Source organism: Sinohyriopsis cumingii, chromosome 4 (genome assembly GCF_028554795.1).
Source record: "Sinohyriopsis cumingii isolate HCF-2022 chromosome 4, ASM2855479v2, whole genome shotgun sequence".
Classification (NCBI taxonomy): Eukaryota; Metazoa; Mollusca; class Bivalvia; order Unionida; family Unionidae; genus Sinohyriopsis; species Sinohyriopsis cumingii.
In genome coordinates this window covers 53861950-53883384 of record NC_142964.1, presented here as the reverse complement: position 1 = coordinate 53883384, position 21435 = coordinate 53861950, and the positions used below count along the sequence as shown (strand labels likewise).

Genomic DNA, 21435 nt, shown 5'->3' with positions numbered 1-21435 from the left:
TGCCCTCCATCTATATATAACTGTGCTTTTACGTTTGCCCTCCATCTACATATAACTGTGCTTTTACCTTTGCTCTCCATCTACACATAACTGTGCTTTTACCTTTGCCCTCCATCTACACATAACTGTACTTTTACCTTTGCCCTCCTTCTACACATAACTGCTTTTACCTTTTCCCTCCATCTACACATAACTGTGCTTTTACCGTTGCCCTCCATCTACACATAACTGTGCTTTTACCTTTGCCCTCCATCTACATATAACTGTGCTTTTACCTTTGCCCTCCATCTATACATAACTGCTTTTACCCTTGCCCTCCATCTACACATAACTGTTTTTACCTTTGCCCTCCATCTACACATAACTGTTTTTACCTTTGCCCTCCATCTACACATAACTGTGCTTTTACCCTTGCCCTCCTTCTACACATAACTGTGCTTTTACCTTTGCCCTCCATCTACATATAACTGTGCTTTTACCTTTGCCCTCCTTCTACACATAACTGTGCTTTTACCTTTGCCCTCCATCTACATATAACTGTGCTTTTACCTTTGCCCTCCATCTATATATAACTGTGCTTTTACGTTTGCCCTCCATCTACATATAACTGTGCTTTTACCTTTGCTCTCCATCTACACATAACTGTGCTTTTACCTTTGCCCTCCATCTACACATAACTGTACTTTTACCTTTGCCCTCCTTCTACACATAACTGCTTTTACCTTTTCCCTCCATCTACACATAACTGTGCTTTTACCGTTGCCCTCCATCTACACATAACTGTGCTTTTACCTTTGCCCTCCATCTACATATAACTGTGCTTTTACCTTTGCCCTCCATCTATACATAACTGCTTTTACCCTTGCCCTCCATCTACACATAACTGTTTTTACCTTTGCCCTCCATCTACACATAACTGTTTTTACCTTTGCCCTCCATCTACACATAACTGTGCTTTTACCCTTGCCCTCCTTCTACACATAACTGTGCTTTTACCTTTGCCCTCCATCTACATATAACTGTGCTTTTACCTTTGCCCTCCTTCTACACATAACTGTGCTTTTACCTTTGCCCTCCATCTACATATAACTGTGCTTTTACCTTTGCCCTCCATCTACACATTACTGTGCTTTTACCTTTGTCCTCTATCTACACATAACTGTGCTTTTACCTTTGCCCTCCATCTACACATAACTGTGCTTTTACCCTTGCCCTCCATCTACACAACTGTGCTTTTACCTTTGCCCTCCTTCTACACATAACTGTGCTTTTACCTTTGCCCTCTATCTACACATAACTGTGCTTTTACCTTTGCCCTCCATCTACACATAACTGTGCTTTTACCCTTGCCCTCCATCTACACATAACTGTGCTTTTACCTTTGCCCTCCTTCTACACATAACTGTGCTTTTACCTTTGCACTCCATCTACATATAACTGTGCTTTTACCTTTGCCCTCCATCTACATATAACTGTGCTTTTACCTTTGCCCTCCATCTACATATAACTGTGTTTTTACCTTTGCCCTCCTTCTACACATAACTGTGCTTTTACCTTTTTCCTCTATCTACACATAACTGTGCTTTTACCTTTGCCATCCATCTACATCTAACTGTGCTTTTACCTTTGCCCTCCATCTACACATAACTGCTTTTACCCTTGCCCTCCTTCTACATCTACATATAACTGTGCTTTTACCTTTGCCCTCCTTCTACATCTACATATAACTGTGCTTTTACCTTTGCCCTCCTTCTACACATAACTGTGCTTTTACCTTTGTCCTCTATCTACACATAACTGTGCTTTTACCTTTGCCCTCCATCTACATATAACTGTGCTTTTACCTTTGCCCTCCTCCTACACATAACTGTGCTTTTACCTTTGCCCTCCATCTACACATAACTGCGCTTTACCTTTGCCCTCCATCTACACATAACTGCTTTTACCCTTGTCCTCCTTCTACTCATAACTGTGCTTTTACCCTTGCCCTCCTTCTACACATAACTGCTTTTACCTTTGCCCTCCATCTACACATAACTATGCTTTTACCTTTGCCCTCCATCTACATATAACTGCTTTTACCCTTGCCCTCCTTCTACACATAACTGTGTTTTTACCTTTGTCCTCTATCTACACATAACTGTGCTTTTACCTTTGCCCTCCATCTACATATAACTGTGCTTTTACCTTTGCCCTCCTCCTACACATAACTGTGCTTTTACCTTTGCCCTCCATCTACACATAACTGCGCTTTACCTTTGCCCTCCATCTACACATAACTGCTTTTACCCTTGTCCTCCTTCTACTCATAACTGTGCTTTTACCCTTGCCCTCCTTCTACACATAACTGCTTTTACCTTTGCCCTCCATCTACACATAACTGTACTTTTACCTTTGCCCTCCATCTACACATAACTGCTTTTACCCTTGCCCTCCTTCTACACATAACTGTGTTTTTACCTTTTTGCCCTCCATCTACATATAACTGCTTTTATCTTTGCCCTCCATCTACATATAACTGTGCTTTTACCCTTGCCCTCCTTCTACACATAACTGTGCTTTTACCTTTGCCCTTCATCTACACATAACTGCTTTTACCCTTGCCCTCCTTCTGCACATAACTGTGCTTTTACCTTTTTGCCCTCCATCTACATATAACTGTGCTTTTACCTTTTTGCCCTCCATCTACATATAACTGTGCTTTTACCTTTGCCCTCCATCTACACATTACTGTGCTTTTACCTTTGTCCTCTATCTACACATAACTGTGCTTTTACCTTTGCCCTCCATCTACACATAACTGTACTTTTACCTTTGCCCTCCTTCTACACATAACTGCTTTTACCTTGCCCTCCATCTACACATAACTGTGCTTTTACCGTTGCCCTCCATCTACACATAACTGTGCTTTTACCTTTGCCCTCCATCTACATATAACTGTGCTTTTACCTTTGCCCTCCATCTATACATAACTGCTTTTACCCTTGCCCTCCATCTACACATAACTGTTTTTACCTTTGCCCTCCATCTACACATAACTGTTTTTACCTTTGCCCTCCATCTACACATAACTGTGCTTTTACCCTTGCCCTCCTTCTACACATAACTGTGCTTTTACCTTTGCCCTCCATCTACATATAACTGTGCTTTTACCTTTGCCCTCCTTCTACACATAACTATGCTTTTACCTTTGCCCTCCATCTACATATAACTGTGCTTTTACCTTTGCCCTCCATCTACACATTACTGTGCTTTTACCTTTGTCCTCTATCTACACATAACTGTGCTTTTACCTTTGCCCTCCATCTACACATAACTGTGCTTTTACCCTTGCCCTCCATCTACACATAACTGTGCTTTTACCTTTGCCCTCCTTCTACACATAACTGTGCTTTTACCTTTGCACTCCATCTACATATAACTGTGCTTTTACCTTTGCCCTCCATCTACATATAACTGTGCTTTTACCTTTGCCCTCCATCTACATATAACTGTGTGTTTTACCTTTGCCCTCCTTCTACACATAACTGTGCTTTTACCTTTGTCCTCTATCTACACATAACTGTGCTTTTACCTTTGCCATCCATCTACATCTAACTGTGCTTTTACCTTTGCCCTCCATCTACACATAACTGCTTTTACCCTTGCCCTCCTTCTACATCTACATATAACTGTGCTTTTACCTTTGCCCTCCTTCTACATCTACATATAACTGTGCTTTTACCTTTGCCCTCCTTCTACACATAACTGTGCTTTTACCTTTGTCCTCTATCTACACATAACTGTGCTTTTACCTTTGCCCTCCATCTACATATAACTGTGCTTTTACCTTTGCCCTCCTCCTACACATAACTGTGCTTTTACCTTTGCCCTCCATCTACACATAACTGCGCTTTTACCTTTGCCCTCCATCTACACATAACTGTGCTTTTACCTTTGCCCATCATCTACACATAACTGCTTTTACCCTTGCCCTCCTTCTACACATAACTGTGTTTTTACCTTTTTGCCCTCCATCTACATATAACTGCTTTTATCTTTGCCCTCCATCTACATATAACTGTGCTTTTACTCTTGCCCTCCTTCTACACATAACTGTGCTTTTACCTTTGCCCTTCATCTACACATAACTGCTTTTACCCTTGCCCTCCTTCTGCACATAACTGTGCTTTTACCTTTTTGCCCTCCATCTACATATAACTGTGCTTTTACCTTTTTGCCCTCCATCTACATATAACTGTGCTTTTACCCTTGCCCTCCATCTACATATAACTGTTTTTACCTTTGCCCTAAATCTACACATAACTGTGCTTTTACCTTTGCCCTCCTTCTACACATAACTGTACTTTTACCTTTGCCCTCCTTCTACACATAACTGCTTTTACCTTTGCCCTCCTTCTACACATAACTGTACTTTTACCTTTGCCCTCCATCTACATATAACTGTGCTTTTACCTTTGCCCTCCTTCTACACATAACTGTACTTTTACCCTTGCCCTCCATCTACACATAACTGTTTTTACCTTTGCCCTCCATCTACACATAACTGTGCTTTTACCTTTGCCCTCCTTCTACACATAACTGTGCTTTTATCTTTTTGCCCTCCATCTACATATAACTGCTTTTATCTTTGCCCTCCATCTACATATAACTGTGCTTTTACCCATGCCCTCCTTCTACACATAACTGTGCTTTTACCTTTGCCCTCCATCTACACATAACTGCTTTTACCCTTGCCCTCCTTCTACACATAACTGTGCTTTTACCTTTTTGCCCTCCATCTACATATAACTGTGCTTTTACCTTTTTGCCCTCCATCTACATATAACTGTGCTTTTACCCTTGCCCTCCATCTACATATAACTGTTTTTACCTTTGCCCTCCATCTACACATAACTGTGCTTTTACCTTTGCCCTCCTTCTACACATAACTGCTTTTACCTTTGCCCTCCTTCTACACATAACTGTGCTTTTACCTTTGCCCTCCATCTAGATATAACTGTGCTTTTACCTTTGCCCTCCTTCTACACATAACTGTGCTTTTACCCTTGCCCTCCTTCTACACATAACTGTGCTTTTACCTTTGCCCTTCATCTACACATAACTGCTTTTACCCTTGCCCTCCTTCTGCACATAACTGTGCTTTTACCTTTTTGCCCTCCATCTACACATAACTGTGCTTTTACCTTTTTGCCCTCCATCTACATATAACTGTGCTTTTACCTTTGCCCTCCATCTACATATAACTGTTTTTACCTTTGCCCTAAATCTACACATAACTGTGCTTTTACCTTTGCCCTCCTTCTACACATAACTGTACTTTTACCTTTGCCCTCCTTCTACACATAACTGCTTTTACCTTTGCCCTCCTTCTACACATAACTGTGCTTTTACCTTTTTGTCCTCCATCTACATATAACTGCTTTTATCTTTGCCCTCCATCTACATATAACTGTGCTTTTACCCATGCCCTCCTTCTACACATAACTGTGCTTTTACCTTTGCCCTCCATCTACACATAACTGCTTTTACCCTTGCCCTCCTTCTACACATAACTGTGCTTTTACCTTTTTGCCCTCCATCTACATATAACTGTGCTTTTACCTTTTTGCCCTCCATCTACATATAACTGTGCTTTTACCCTTGCCCTCCATCTACATATAACTGTTTTTACCTTTGCCCTCCATCTACACATAACTGTGCTTTTACCTTTGCCCTCCTTCTACACATAACTGTACTTTTACCTTTGCCCTCCTTCTACACATAACTGCTTTTACCTTTGCCCTCCTTCTACACATAACTGTGCTTTTACCTTTGCCCTCCATCTACATATAACTGTGCTTTTACCTTTGCCCTCCTTCTACACATAACTGTGCTTTTACCCTTGCCCTCCGTCTACACATAACTGTTTTTACCTTTGCCCTCCATCTACACATAACTGTGCTTTTACCTTTGCCCTCCTTCTACACATAACTGTGCTTTTACCCTTGCCCTCCTTCTACACATGACTGTGCTTTTACCTTTGTCCTCCATCTGCACATAACTGTGCTTTTACCTTTGCCCTCCATCTACACATGACTGCTTTTACCCTTGCCCTCCTTCTACACATAACTGTGCTTTTACCTTTGCCCTCCTTCTACACATAACTGTGCTTTTACCTTTGCCCTCCTTCTACACATAACTGCTTTTACCCTTGCCCTCCATCTACATATAACTGTGCTTTTACCTTTGCCCTCTGTGCACTTCTACAAATGGTATATATTATGGTTAGGTAATATCTTCCAGTTAATTGTTGATTTGCCATGAGATAATCAAACGTTGGTGCAAACTAATATATCATCTTCAGTAACATCTGGTTTTAATGACATATTTCCTAAGATTATAAATCTTAATTTAACCAAACAATTATACTTAGTGGGGTTTTCCAACAGCAGATCCAAAATGGCATCTGACGATGGTAACACCTCAGTTCAGTGGACATATTATGGCCTTTTCAACATGCGTAAGTTACCTATAAGAGTAAGGGTCTCAAAATATGATGTTTTAGCTTACATTAGGAGTATCAGTTCATTATGACATTGTGTTCTTTATGTTAAAAATCATATTTTTAGAATGCACGACAAATACACCAAGTCTTTTTATGTATAATGGAGCTTTAAGGTGTTTAAAACACTTAATTGGCCATAATTGTGGGTCATATGAAATAAAATAACAAAATTAAGAATGTTTATGTTGTTAATATCTTCCATTTCTTCATTATCAAAATGTCAGTCAAATCATTACAACAGACAATACCGGAAGTGAAATTTTTATTATACGTAGTGAATTCCCTGATTTTGTCATGATGATTTCATCCTCGTCTGTTAATCACATTGGTTTATCTTGAAGCGAAAATGGTTTTGTCTGGATTCAGTTCTGACAAAATACCAGATTTTATAAATAATGATGCCATTTATGACAAGGGTTTGACATTTTGTTGTTAGATATTGACATTGAAATGTCATCAGACTCAAGTGATACTGATGATGATAAGCCAAATTCACTGGACTACTGTGACATGGCATTATCCATTCACTGGACTACTGTGACATAGTATTATTCATTCACTGGACTACTGTGACATGGCATTATCCATTCACTGGACTACTGTGACATGGCATTATCCATTCACTGGACTACTGTGACATAGTATTATCCATTCACTGGACTACTGTGACATTGTATAATCCATTCATTGGACTACTGTGACATAGTATTATCCATTCACTGGACTACTGTGACATAGTATTATCCATTCACTGGACTACTGTGACATAGTATTATCCATTCACTGGACTACTGTGACATTGTATAATCCATTCATTGGACTACTGTGACATTGTAATATCCATTCAATGGACTACTGTGACATTGTAATATCCATTCACTAGACTACAACATCATGGTATTATCCATTCAATGACTTCTGTGACATAGTATTTTTCATTCACTGGACTACTGTCAGATGGAACCGGGTTGATCTGGATGGACCCGGTTAAAACTGGTTAAAGCTGGTTAAAACCAGAAGTCTTTTTACTCACCAGTCAGGACCATCATATAACTTGCAGGAAACCAGAACTAGACTATTTCCATGTATGTTTTCCAGTCGGAGTGTTTGAAAAGATATTAACAGAAACAAATACAGCTTAACAACAGGAGGATCATGAAACTAATGGTCCAAACTGGACGGACACCACTGTGCCTGAGATGGCTGGCTTTCTAGGCACGTTGATCTTTCTAGGCACGTTGATCTTTATGGGGATGTTGATCTTTCTAGGCACGTTGATCTTTCTAGGCACGTTGATCTTTATTGGGATGTTTATCTTTCTAGGCACGTTGATCTTTATGGGGATGTTGATCTTTCTAGGCACGTTGATCTTTATGGGGATGTTGATCTTTCTAGGCACATTGATCTTTATGGGGATGTTGATCTTTCTAGGCATGTTGATCTTTCTAGGCACATTGATCTTTCTAGGCATGTTGATCTTTCTAGGCACGTTGATCTTTCTAGGCACGTTGGTCTTTATGGGGATGTTGATCTTTCTAGGCACATTGATCTTTCTAGGCACGTTGATCTTTATGGGGATGTTGATCTTTCTAGGCACGTTGATCTTTCTGGGCACGTTGATCTTTATGGGGATGTTGATCTTTCTAGGCATGTTGATCTTTATGGGGATGTTGATCTTTCTAGGCACGTTGATCTTTCTAGGGATGTTGATCTTTCTAGGCACGTTGATCTTTATGGGGATGTTGATCTTTCTAGGCACGTTGATCTTTCTAGGGATGTTGATCTTTCTAAGCACGTTGATCTCTATGGGGATGTTGATCTTTCTAGGCACGTTGATCTTTCTAGGCACGTTGATCTTTCTAGGCATGTTGATCTTTATGGGGATGTTGATCTTTCTAGGCACGTTGATCTTTCTAGGCATGTTGATCTTTCTAGGCACGTTGATCTTTCTAGGCATGTTGATCTTTATGGGGATCATTCAGGCTCCTGACACTAGTTATTATTGATCAGATAACAAGTTTCTCTTCAATGAAGGAATCAAAGGTGTAATGCAACGCAGAAGGTTTGAAAAACTACTCCAGTACATACACCTTAATGATACAACATAGATTTTTCTGCAGATCACCCTAACCATGACAAACTTTACAAAATACATCCAGTACTGGATGAAGTTCTGACCAACATTGAGAAGACATAGAAACCTCACCAACTTCAAACCATTGATGAAAGTTGTTAAATTGTTCCACATTTATTACAAATAATATATTTCTTTAAAAAAGTTAATTGCAAAGCAGATACACTCTCGCACAGAGACCTTAGAAGGAAGAAATACACAATACATGCATGCATACACACATATAAGGAAGAAATGCACATACATACATGCATGCATACACACATATAGAGACATTAGAAGGAAGAAATACACATACATACATGCATGCATACAAACATATAGAGACATTAGAAGGAAGAAATACACATACATGCATGCATACACATATATAGAGACCTTAGAAGGACGAAATAAACATAAATACATGCATGCATACAAATTTCATAATAAAAAACAACTTAGCTTTTCAGTAATTGATCCTGTTGAAAGTTTAGATTATAATTTCATACAAAAATTCATTAAATAATTCATCAAGAAGATAATGCACTTTACAGGTATGATTGCATTGAACGGATGACACAAGGCCAAGCAGTGTCTTCCATCGAAGCCACTTAAGTGGGGCCTGAAAGTATGGATGCGCTGTGATAGTTTCTCTGGTTTCTGCAACCATTTTGAGTTTTACCAAGGGAAGGAAGAGACAGATCAAGTGAATAACAGCATGAAGGGTATTGAGTTGTCCAAAGGCTTACAAAACCACTGAGAAGAAAATTTTATCATGTATACTTTTGAAAACTTTTTCACATCCATCAGACTGGTATGAAGTTTATTGAGACATGGTATATATGCTAGTGGCACCATGAGAAAAAAAAAACATAAAGGAAATTTAAATATCCACCATACATGGAATAAGGAGACCCTTTAATCAGACAGGACTGTGATAGGACAAGGAACCAGTCAGTCCTATTCACAGCAGCAGATCCAGCCATCATTGATATTGCCAACCAGAAACAGTAAGATGGGACAGTACGACTGGTGAACCATCCAAGGGCAGTCACAAACTACCAAAAGTACAACCAATGGGTTGACACATGGAACCAACTCGTGACCAAATATCTGGTTGGATGAGCATCAAAGAAATGGTGGAAATATATGTTCCACTTCATTGTTAACATATGCATAATCAGTTCCTTTATAACATTGGTGGAGTGTCATCCTGAGAGTGAGGAAAGAAGATTCAGAAAGTTGGATTTTCTTATCAATTTGGCCAAACTGCCAATAGGAAATTTTGAGTGCAGGAAGGTTGCCATGCAGCTAAAATCTGTGGCCCTAGTGACACAGGTCAATATTGAGACACACAGACTACAGACTCTTAAAGGAAAAAATCCATCTGCAAATACTGTACCAAACATGGAGAAAAGAGACAAAAGGAAACCAAATTTGGCTGCATCATTTTGTTGTAACAAGATAACCGAGTTGGGGTTGGATTATGATGAAGAACACCAATGATGATAACCAGAATACAATGTTTATTTATGAATGAGTCGATGGAAAAGATTATGTTCAATTCATGTGCACACAAGATCCAAATGTTGGACAGTTAACTTAATATGCATGAACCTGTTATTGTAATGCAATGTAAGAAAAGAACTTTAAATAGTACAAAGATTTATGATTCAAAGTGACTTCACACAATGAAATAAAATGATTCACATAGACATCAACAATTTTCACACAAATAATAATACATGATAGGGTTCAATGACATATGATATGCTTTACTCAGATAGTAAATTGTTGCGTTTCACTCATATAATGAAATGTATGAATTTTCAATTCAAATAATGAAATGTGAAATATCTTCTCAGTCCCAACGCTATGTTGGGAGGTTGAGGAGCCACCACCAGTGGTCTGCCCCTCCTAGTCTGCCTAAAGATCCATTCAACCTTAGGTCTCTGTTAACCAGGAAGCTTCTTCTGGCCAATGTCCTCTCCATCAGCAGCACACTGGGTATAACAGATCTCAAATTAGCCCATGGCTAAAAGACACCCACAATGGTATAACAGAACCCAAAATTAGCCCATGGCTAAAAGACACCCACAGTGGTGTAACAGAACTCAAATTAGGCCATGGCTAAAAGACATCCACAATGGTGTAACAGAACTCAAATTAGTCCATGGCTAAAAGACACCCACCAGAGTATAACAGAACTCAAATTAGCCCATGGCTAAAAGACACCCACCAGGGTATAACAGAACTCAGATTAGCCCATGGCTAAAAGACACCCACCAGGGTATAACAGAACTCAAATTAGCCCATGGCTAAAAGACACCCACCAGGGTATAACAGAACTCAAATTAGCCCATGGCTAAAAGACACCCACAATCCAGTGGAGATACAGCATATCACTCTGTCACTCTTCCACTTGGCTGCCAGTCAATCATCCATCGGTCAATCACTGGTCAGTCAATCAATCATCAGTCAACTGAAAATCTGTGTACTACAAATGACACGAGCATGTATAACAACACATAATGACATTATGGACTGTAAATGTGAGTTAAATCTTTTATACTCATTGTATTATCGGGACAGCTATACAAAGCGATAAGCAGTTTCAGAGGTGAACCTGTGTCCGATAAGAATCTTAAGTACTAAACGTCCCTTAATAAATGCAACATTATTTATTTATCGGTTACTGCATTTTTATGAGAAAATATGAACGAGTTCTTTTAGAAGTAAATACTGCATGACCTTAGGAGTGCAGTATATCCATCCGACAAAACGAGTTCATATTTTCCCATACAAATGCAGTAACCTTTTTATTATATGCACATTTTCTTATTCTACCTAATGCTTAATTATATGAAAAATAGACTACAAGAAAGAAAGTAATTGAATGTATGGCATATTCCAAACTAAATACACAACCACAGATTCATCATTACACAATAACAACATTATTACTGTGCATATAACTCCGCCCAGATAAATTTGAACTTAGTTGCGCTCTCGACATAACTTTTGAAAGAAAATGGCGTGTCTAGTTAAAATTGAAATTTGGAGTCATATTGTGAATGAATGCGCATTGCAACAACTTTTTCATTTGATCTGGAATGAACAGATTTTGGTATTTTTTTCAATTCTATAACATTTCATGATTATGGACTGGATTTATATGTGACAATTCCACATGAAATACATCGGATTGAAGAAGCGAGGGAGAGCGTGTTGACATCTGCAAATGTGTTTATTCTTGTAATTGATTGTTTGAAATCATAATGTGGGAATAATATGAAGTCTTTCAATTTCAATTATCAAAAAGACGCTATGGAATGTATTGCTTATTTTATTTTGAGGGCAGTAAGGAGGATGTAATTGCACTTATATTTGAAATTACAGTACAGTTTCGAAATGTGTAATAAGATTGAGAATCTATGACATGGCTCATGTAATTCGGATTTGCAGAACTAAGAAAGTAAATTTTGAGGAAATTCAGGATGTAAAACTGTAAATATATTTTTTTGCCATTCTTATTGCCAACTAAAGAAAACAGTTTATCCTTTGTCACTTGTATGTTATTTTTAAGGACACTTTCTGGTGTGAACTGAACCTAAATCTCAAACATTGTATCAAAAAGGTTAACGCGGAATGTGCCAAAGCAGCTGGAATGTGACAGTCCACAAAACATCCGCTTTACTTCATTCAGAAACAAATTTAAGCAACCAAAATGTAAAACGCTTACTACGTGAGTGTACATGATTTGATAATGGAGAATGAAAAGAAGAAGAAAATATATATATATATATATATATATATATATATACACACACACGTATGACTAGATAGATTTACACATGTATGACTAGCTAATAGATTTACCAACTGGTATGTGTAACCACATCATTAATGAAAGAACAACTTGAGAAAATGTTTTTGTGAAAACAATTTAATTGCATTTGAAGAATCTGTAATTAGTAACACCTAAACTATGAATATTTTCAAGCTCTAAATACATAATAACCTCAAAAATTTGATGTTTACTTCTGTTGTTGCCTATAAAACATTACCTTAGCTATTTGTTGGTGGTGTACTGAAGCTTTAAGTTCCATCTTTATACGAAATAGATCACATCTCCAACTTAATCACAATAGAGCCAAGAACAAAATGGTACCACTCATGCCACATGGGTGTAGCTAATTTTAGCAATGGGGATTTTCTTAATAAGACTGTGCACATTTAAATTTTGTTACAGTGTGCACTGATATGATAGGTTTTTATATTTGTGTATGCACTTGTAATATTCTTGTATATTTGTAAGATATGATTTGTTGGGCTATTTTTTATTTTTTTTTCACTTGTGGTTGAGACTGATATTATATAGAATATAACACAAGCATGGCAGTGAAAATTTTCACTAAAAATATTTTTTAAAAATGCTTTCACCAGGTGATTAAAGACATATTGGTATTTACATATTGATATTTTAAGTTTCGAAGCACAAGTTGGTCTGTTTTTTCATCATAAAATTAGGACAAATAATAACTTGCAGTAATCAGGCATTGATAGTAAATGCTAACTTGCAGTGGAGATGATTAGGTTATTTTGAGGCTCATCAAGAAATGCAAGAATGTAATTTCTTCAAGACGACGTGGCCTTACAGTTATATGTTATTTTCTTGGGGAGCAAGACTGTGACGTTGTAATCATCATATTGGAGGCATAGGTGAGAGGGTTAGATTTTTATATGGGAATCAAAGGGTTAATATCTTTCTTACCTTGTTCTCCAGTAATGTGCAAAGTTAATTTGATGATGTGAGGTGCTTTCCTTTGTCCACAGTTGTTACCTTTTGGTTCTCTCCAGCTGGTCCAAAAAGCTACACAAATTGCCTTTTCAACTTGCTTTACCTTCTTTTTGTCAGTTAAGTCTTGATCCAGTGGTGAGATCACTGTCACCAGAATTAGGAATGGATGAACTCTCATCAGTAGCTGTCATTTCACCCTCAGTAGCAGTTTAGATGGCAGCATACCACAGTCAAAATAGCAAGCAGAGAAATCAGGGAATCTACCACTGCTACCAGCTGACATTATTCTGTTAGGTTCCATGTCCTGTCATTTTCTGCAACATTTACAGCGTGTAATCATTGAGTATTTTTACATGTACAGCTGGTAATCATTGAGTATTTTTACATGTACAGCTGGTAATCATTGAGTATTTTTACATGTACAGCTGGTAATCATTGAGTATTTTTACATGTACAGCTGGTAATCATTGAGTATTTTTACATTTACAGCTGGTAATCATTGAGTATTTTTACATTTACAGATGCTTAGAACTGATGATGGTTGCAAATTCAAGTACCAAAAGCTTTGTATATGTGCTGGAGGAAAACCTAAGGTAATTGGACCACATGACATAAATTCATTTTGCCTTGTCATATCACCCTAGCTTATATTGATGCTGTCTTTTTTATTTTTAAAGTTATTTTTCAGCTGTGTGTGTGTGTGTGTGTGTGTGTATTTAATAATGTGTCAGCACAGAAGTGAGTCTGATTAAAAGTTGATTTTTAAAATGTAAATATACAGAATTCCCAAAAAGCTCATGGAAGAATTTTGGGTAATTTTTTAATCCTTATAACTTAAATCTAGTGGGCACTTTTTGAAGAAAGAAAATGGACTAAATGCTTTTGAAGAATGAAAGTGGACTAAATGCTTTGCACAGTTAATGTTTTACTGGACATTAAAGTGGCATTAAGAATGAAAATATAATCTTTAAATGCCTTTAAGATATTCTTTTTTTCAGAAGAAACCGAGAATTTCCTAAACTTTTAGGCATTGTTTTTTCACTTTTTTCCAGAGAATAAAAACATTTCCAGTTGAGCAATTTTAAATAAAGAGTGCCTTTTGCTCTTTTTGCTGTCTCAATAAAAATCTAGTATTGTCTGAAGTACCATTATAAAGAGTAATGTAAAATCCCAGTTTGAGAAATTTTGTGAAACTCTGGCTTGGACAGTATTCAGGGGAAAGAACTCCAAGATAGAGGGTATGATAAATTTGCTAATGATTTGTAGTTCTGTTTCCCCTTCCACAAAAAAAAGTTGCTTCAACTTTGTATTTCTGAGTAACAAAATGCATAAATATATTTCTGAGTATCAGCTCTAAAAATGCACTTATCTTGGATTCCTGGAAATTCTTTAAAGCAGATAGTGTCCATTCCGTGGAAAGACTTTTGTTAGAGATTTTTCAACCCCTGATTTAAGGTCCATCCAATCCCTATATTACATGGCTTGAAAGTATTCACGGTTGGTGGGCAGGAGGATCACATTTGTTGATAGGGGTAGGTTTTGCAGAATAGGGGTCACCTTTTCAAGACAATTTTTTTTCACCAAATGACCTGTGGTCGATGAAAAAATTTAGGATATCAGTTTTGGATAGTAAAAAAATATAAAAATACATTCATGGATTGTATTCTACAATTTAAAAATATATAAGAAATTGATAGAAAATAATGTAGTTTTTACAATGTATTTTGATCTGTCTAGAGGAGGATACTGTCTAATTATGTTAAACACTAAGGGGGCATGGTTGGGGGGGGGCATATTTAGAGATAGGGTACTGTTGGATGTACTGCGTTTAAACATTAGGTCAGTGTGTGTGTGTGTGTGTGTGTGTGAGAGGTTCTGACATATGTAGAAATAGGAGCATTATTTGTAAGATATACTTTCAAGACTGGACTATTGTAACTCAATTCTGTCTGGTTCATCTCAATATCTGCTCCAGAAACTTCAAAAAGTTCAAAACACAGCTGCTCGGATCATACTTAGAGTACCACGATCAGAGCACACCTCCCTGCTGCTCTGTACCCTACACTGGCTATCCATTTGATCCAGAATCAAACACAAAATTTGTTTTCTGTGCTACGTTTCACTGTCAGACTCTAGTCCAACATACCTATCCGACCTCACCCATGTGTACACACCAGCAAGATACTTACGCTCCTCTTCTGACAATCGTATACTCATTATTCCCACTATGAAAACAAAGTCATATGGACAACGTTCTTTTACATACCAGGGCCCAGCAACGTGGAATGAATTGCCCACTGAACTTAGACACAAAGACACAGTGGTCACATTCAAGAGGGCTCTTAAAACTCACTTATTTTTAGACTGCGAGAACAAACTTAAAGACCTAATAATGTTTCCTACCTTAAGTATTTTCATCATGTTTTTTAATGTTTTCTAATTTCATGGTGTTTGTTTTTGTAATCATGTCATTATACGTTTTTTATTTTATAGGTGTTGTTTAATGTTGTAAAGCGCTTAGCGCTTCTAAATATTAGGCGCTATACAAAGTTCTCATTATTATTATTATTATTATTGTTAGATATACACTGCTTAGACACAAGGGTCATGGTTGGAGGTGGCATATTTAGAGATAGAGCACTGTTAGATATACACTGCTTAGACATAAGGGTCATGGTTGGAGGTGGCATATTTAGAGATAGAGCACTGTTAGATATACACTGCTTAGACACAAGGGTCATGGTTGGAGGTTGCATTTTTAGAGATAGAGCACTGTTAAATATACACTGCTTAGACACAAGGGTCATGGTTGGAGGTGGTATATTTAGAAATAGAGCACTGTTAGATATACACCGCTTAGACACAAGGGACATGGTTAGAGGTGGCATATTTAGAGATAGAGCACTGTTGGATGTACACTGCTTAGACACAAGGGACATGGTTTGAGGTGGCTTATTTAGAAATAGAGCATTGTTGGATATACACTGCATAGACACAAGGGGCATGGTTGGAGGTGGCATATTTAGAGATAAGAGTACTGTTTGTTAGATATTCTATGCATTCACTTTTATTCATAGGTAAATAATTGTCATGGATAATGTTTTTACAACAAAGGGTCAATGAACAAAGATTTGTCTGTGAAGGTTGTATCTGTGAATTAAAGTACCAATGAAAAGCGCATTTTTTTTCTTCAAAATCTAAGAAAATTGTTACCAGTGAAAATAAATGACTTTTTACTTTTCAGCTTATTGCTAAAGATAATGCCTATGTTGTTGGAATTAGAGATACAGAGAGTGTACAGGTATATTTTGAATTTTATTTCATGATTTATGTGGGAGATGCTTTTTGAATGGTTGACATGATGTCATATAATTTGTTATGCTTCTTCATATTGTGCCATTGTGAGTGACATCATATTTTTATAGTGCTGTGTAGTTTATTTTTACCTTATGGAAACAAGTTGAATTTCCAAATTTTGCATTAAATCATGTAGTAAGACAATTACAGATATTTGTTTTAGTAAATATGAAGTTTTTTGAACCAATCAACTGATCATATTGACTTCTGCTTTGCAGTACAATTAAAATTTCCTTTTTGTTAAAAGCAAACATTGGTTTCTCCTAATAAAACATGTAATGTTTCATAATTCTAGATTTCGATACTGCCGTGTTCTCAGTTCCTTGAAAATAATCGTTCATTTATAAAGAGATAGCAATACTGGCTTTGTTAATTGCTTAATATAAAGTAGGTATCTAAATATTAATGTAATTTTATATGACTTGCTAAAAAAGCTGGTAATTTTCTCAGTGGAATCTCTTATTTCATATAAATTTTACATCTCAGATGTTTTGTTTCTGTAATACTGTATATACTGATCTACACGTCCTGGTCAACTGCAAACAACATAGCTCTTGATTTGACATCACATAATGCACCATTCGGGTCTGATTAATACTAAACATTTGCAAGAACATAGATCTGAGATCACATAATGCACCATCCGGGTCTGATTAATACTAAACATTTGCAAGAAAATAGATCTGACATCACATAATGCACCATCCGGGTCTGATTAATACTAAATATTTACAAGAACATAGATCTGACATCACATAATGCACCATCCGGGTCTGATTAATACTAAATATTTACAAGAACATAGATCTGACATCACATAATGCACCATCCAGTTCTGATTAATAATAAACATTAAAACATTTACAAGAACATAGATCTGACATCACATAATGCACCATTCGGGTCTGATTAATACTAAACATTTGCAAGAACATAGATCTGACATCACATAATGCACCATCCAGTTCTGATTAATAATAAACATTTGCAAGAACATGGATCTGACATCACATAATGCACCATTTGGGTCTGATTAATACTAAACATTTGCAAGAACATAGATCTGACATCACATAATGCACCATCTGGGTCTGATTAATACTAAACATTAAAACATTTACAAGAACATAGATTTGACATCACATAATGCACTATTCCGGTCTGATTAATACTAAACATTTGCAAGAACATGGATCTGACATCACATAATGCACCATTTGGGTCTGATTAATACTAAACATTTGTAAGAAAATAGATCTGACATCACATAATGCACCATCCAGTTCTGATTAATACTAAACATTTGCAAGAACATAAATCTGACATCACATAATGCACCATTCGGGTCTGATTAATACTAAACATTTGCAAGAACATGGATCTGACATCACATAATGCACCATTTGGGTCTGATTAATACTAAACATTTGCAAGAACATAGATCTGACATCACATAATGCACCATCCGGGTCCGATTAATACTAAACATTTGCAAGAACATGGATCTGACATCACATAATGCACCATTTGGGTCTGATTAATACTAAACATTTGTAAGAAAATAGATCTGACATCACATAATGCACCATCCAGTTCTGATTAATACTAAACATTTGCAAGAACATAAATCTGACATCACATAATGCACCATTCGGGTCTGATTAATACTAAACATTTGCAAGAACATGGATCTGACATCACATAATGCACCATTTGGGTCTGATTAATACTGAACATTTGCAAGAACATAGATCTGACATCACATAATGCACCATTTGGGTCTGATTAATACTAAACATTAAAACATTTACAAGAACATAGATCTGTCATCACATAATGCACCATTTGGGTCTGATTAATACTAAACATTAAAACATTTACAAGAACATAGATCTGACATCACATAATGCACCATTTGGGTCTGATTAATACTAAACATTAAAACATTTACAAGAACATAGATCTGACATCACATAATGCACCATTTGGGTCTGATTAATACTAAACATTAAAACATTTACAAGAACATAGATCTGACATCACATAATGCACCATTTGGGTCTGATTAATACTAAACATTTGCAAGAACATGGATCTGACATCACATAATGCACCATTCGGGTCTGATTAATACTAAACATTAAAACATTTACAAGAACATAGATCTGACATCACATAATGCACCATTTGGGTCTGATTAATACTAAACATTTGCAGGAACATAGATCTGACATCATATAATGCACCATCTGGGTCTGATTAATACTAAATATTTGTAAGAACATAGATCTGACATCACATGATGCACCATCCAGTTCTGATTAATACTAAACATTTGCAAGAACATAGATCTGACATCACATAATGCACCATCCGGGTCTGATTAATACTAACGATTTGCAAGAACATAGATAATGCACCATCCAGGTCTGATTAACACTAAGCATTTAGAAGAACATAGATCTGACATCACATAATGCACCATCCGGGTCTGATTAATACTAACCGTTTGCAAGAACATAGATCTGACATCACATAATGCACCATCCGGGTCTGATTGTCAGAACATAGATCTGACATCACATACTGCACCATCCGAGTCTGATTGTGAGAACATAGATCTGACATCACATAATGCACCATCCAGGTCTGATTGTAAGAACATAAATGTGCTTGTGCAGTATGCAGAGGCAGGTATGGGTCTATGCTATTTGCTTATTTATCCCACTTGAACATGAGTATATATGGTATTATTTAGGATCTTGATGGATTGTAATTGTAAACTTGCATTTGAAACATGTTCTTATTTCATTTCTTTTAGGAATTTCAGAGTAGGTTACAGAAAGCCAGGAGAATAGTGGTAGTTGGCAATGGTGGGATAGCAACTGAACTTGTGTTAGTATAACAGCTATGTAGTCAGTCAAAATTAACCTTGTTTTAGTATATTAGCCAATTAGTCATGCAAAATTAACCTTGTGTTAGTATAATAGCCATGGAGTCATGCATAATTAACCTTATTTTAGTATAATAGCCATGGAGTCATGCATAATTAACCTTATTTTAGTATAATAGCCATGGAGTCATGCAAAATTAACCTTGTGTTAGTATAATAGCCATGGAGTCATGCAGAATTAACCTTGTGTTAGTATAATAGCCATGGAGTCAGTCAGAATTAACCTTGTTTTAGTATAATAGCCATGGAATCAGTCAAAATTAACCTTGTGTTAGTATAATAGCCATGGAGTCATGCATAATTAACCTTATTTTAGTATAATAGCCATGGAGTCATGCAAAATTAACCTTGTGTTAGTATAATAGCCATGGAGTCATGCAAAATTAACCTTGTGTTAGTATAATAGCCATGGAGTCATGCAGAATTAACCTTGTGTTAGTATAATAGCCATGGAGTCATGCAAAATTAACCTTGTTTTAGTATAATAGCCATGGAATCAGTCAAAATTAACCTTGTGTTAGTATAATAGCCATGGAGTCATGCATAATTAACCTTGTGTTAGTATAATAGCCATGGAGTCATGCAAAATTAACCTTGTGTTAGTATAATAGCCATGGAGTCATGCAGAATTAACCTTGTGTTAGTATAATAGCCATGGACTCAGTCAGAATTAACCTTGTTTTAGTATAATAGCCATGGAATCGGTCCTTGTTTTAGTATAATAGCCATGGAGTCAGTCAAAATTAACCTTGTTTTAGTATAATAGCCATGGAGTCAGTCAAAATTAATCTTGTTTGAGTAAAATAGCCATGGAGTCACACACGACAGGCAAAATTAACCTCATGTGCAAATCATGGATAATTAAGTCTTTGAGACTAGCTCCGGGAAGAAATATACTGAATTGGAAACAGCAAATGATGGTGATTGTACTGTACATGGTAATTGTTGCTTAAATGCATTATATGATGCAGATTTGGTGAGTGATGATCCTGACAATGCAAACAATGCAGATCTATGCTCGTAACCTCAGTACATGAGTAAGCAGAATGTCGACAATACATGTTTTGACAGAGATGCCCAAGATTCATGTCACCGTTGTAACAGCCCAACATATCAAGATGTCATATCTCAGGTTTCCAATCAGGACTATATTAGAAGACTTGATCAGGAATTAGATAATCTACCCAAAAACATGTATATTGAGAAATTGCTAGAGGTTGCACACGATAGTGAAGATATTTTAACCTGGTACAGGTCAGTCTTATTTAGCAGAGCACGAGGTTTTCCTGGTTGTCCGTCTGGATATTTGGATCTTAGAAAGAACATAAATGGTGTAAGTAATTTAATAAAATATGCAAGGGATTGTTATTCTTTGGCTATGTTTATAAATGGGGATTGTTGCAAGATCGATTCTGTTTTTGGCAAGAAATAAGCCCACACCGAACGGCTTTCTGAATAGGGTACTTCGACCAGGATAGAGCATGTTAGGCATCCGATGGCTAGCAACAGTAATGTGAAAGGTATTGACTTGAAAAACCCCTCCTAACAAGATACCTATCGTCATTGGGAGTCAGGTGGAAAGACCTGCATTGTTTGGTAAACCAAGTTTAGAAATTGCTTCAGAGGGTATCGTTGGACATGAAGATGTTGATGACAATGAT

The 21435-nt window shown here is 36.9% G+C and overlaps 1 protein-coding gene across 2 annotated transcripts in view; it reads left to right on the top strand.

Moving 5' to 3' along the window:
• The window catches only part of LOC149801177 (tRNA ligase complex-associated NAD(P)H dehydrogenase PYROXD1-like), a 63698-nt gene that overhangs the window by 8670 nt on the left and 33593 nt on the right, over positions 1–21435 (top strand). For both annotated transcript variants that reach the window (XM_089955208.1, XM_089955209.1), the window contains exons 4-6: positions 13986–14057; positions 16709–16765; positions 19643–19716. In XM_089955208.1, coding sequence (XP_089811334.1) covers positions 13986–14057; positions 16709–16765; positions 19643–19716 — 203 coding nt within the window. The remainder of the gene's footprint in view (positions 1–13985; positions 14058–16708; positions 16766–19642; positions 19717–21435) is intronic.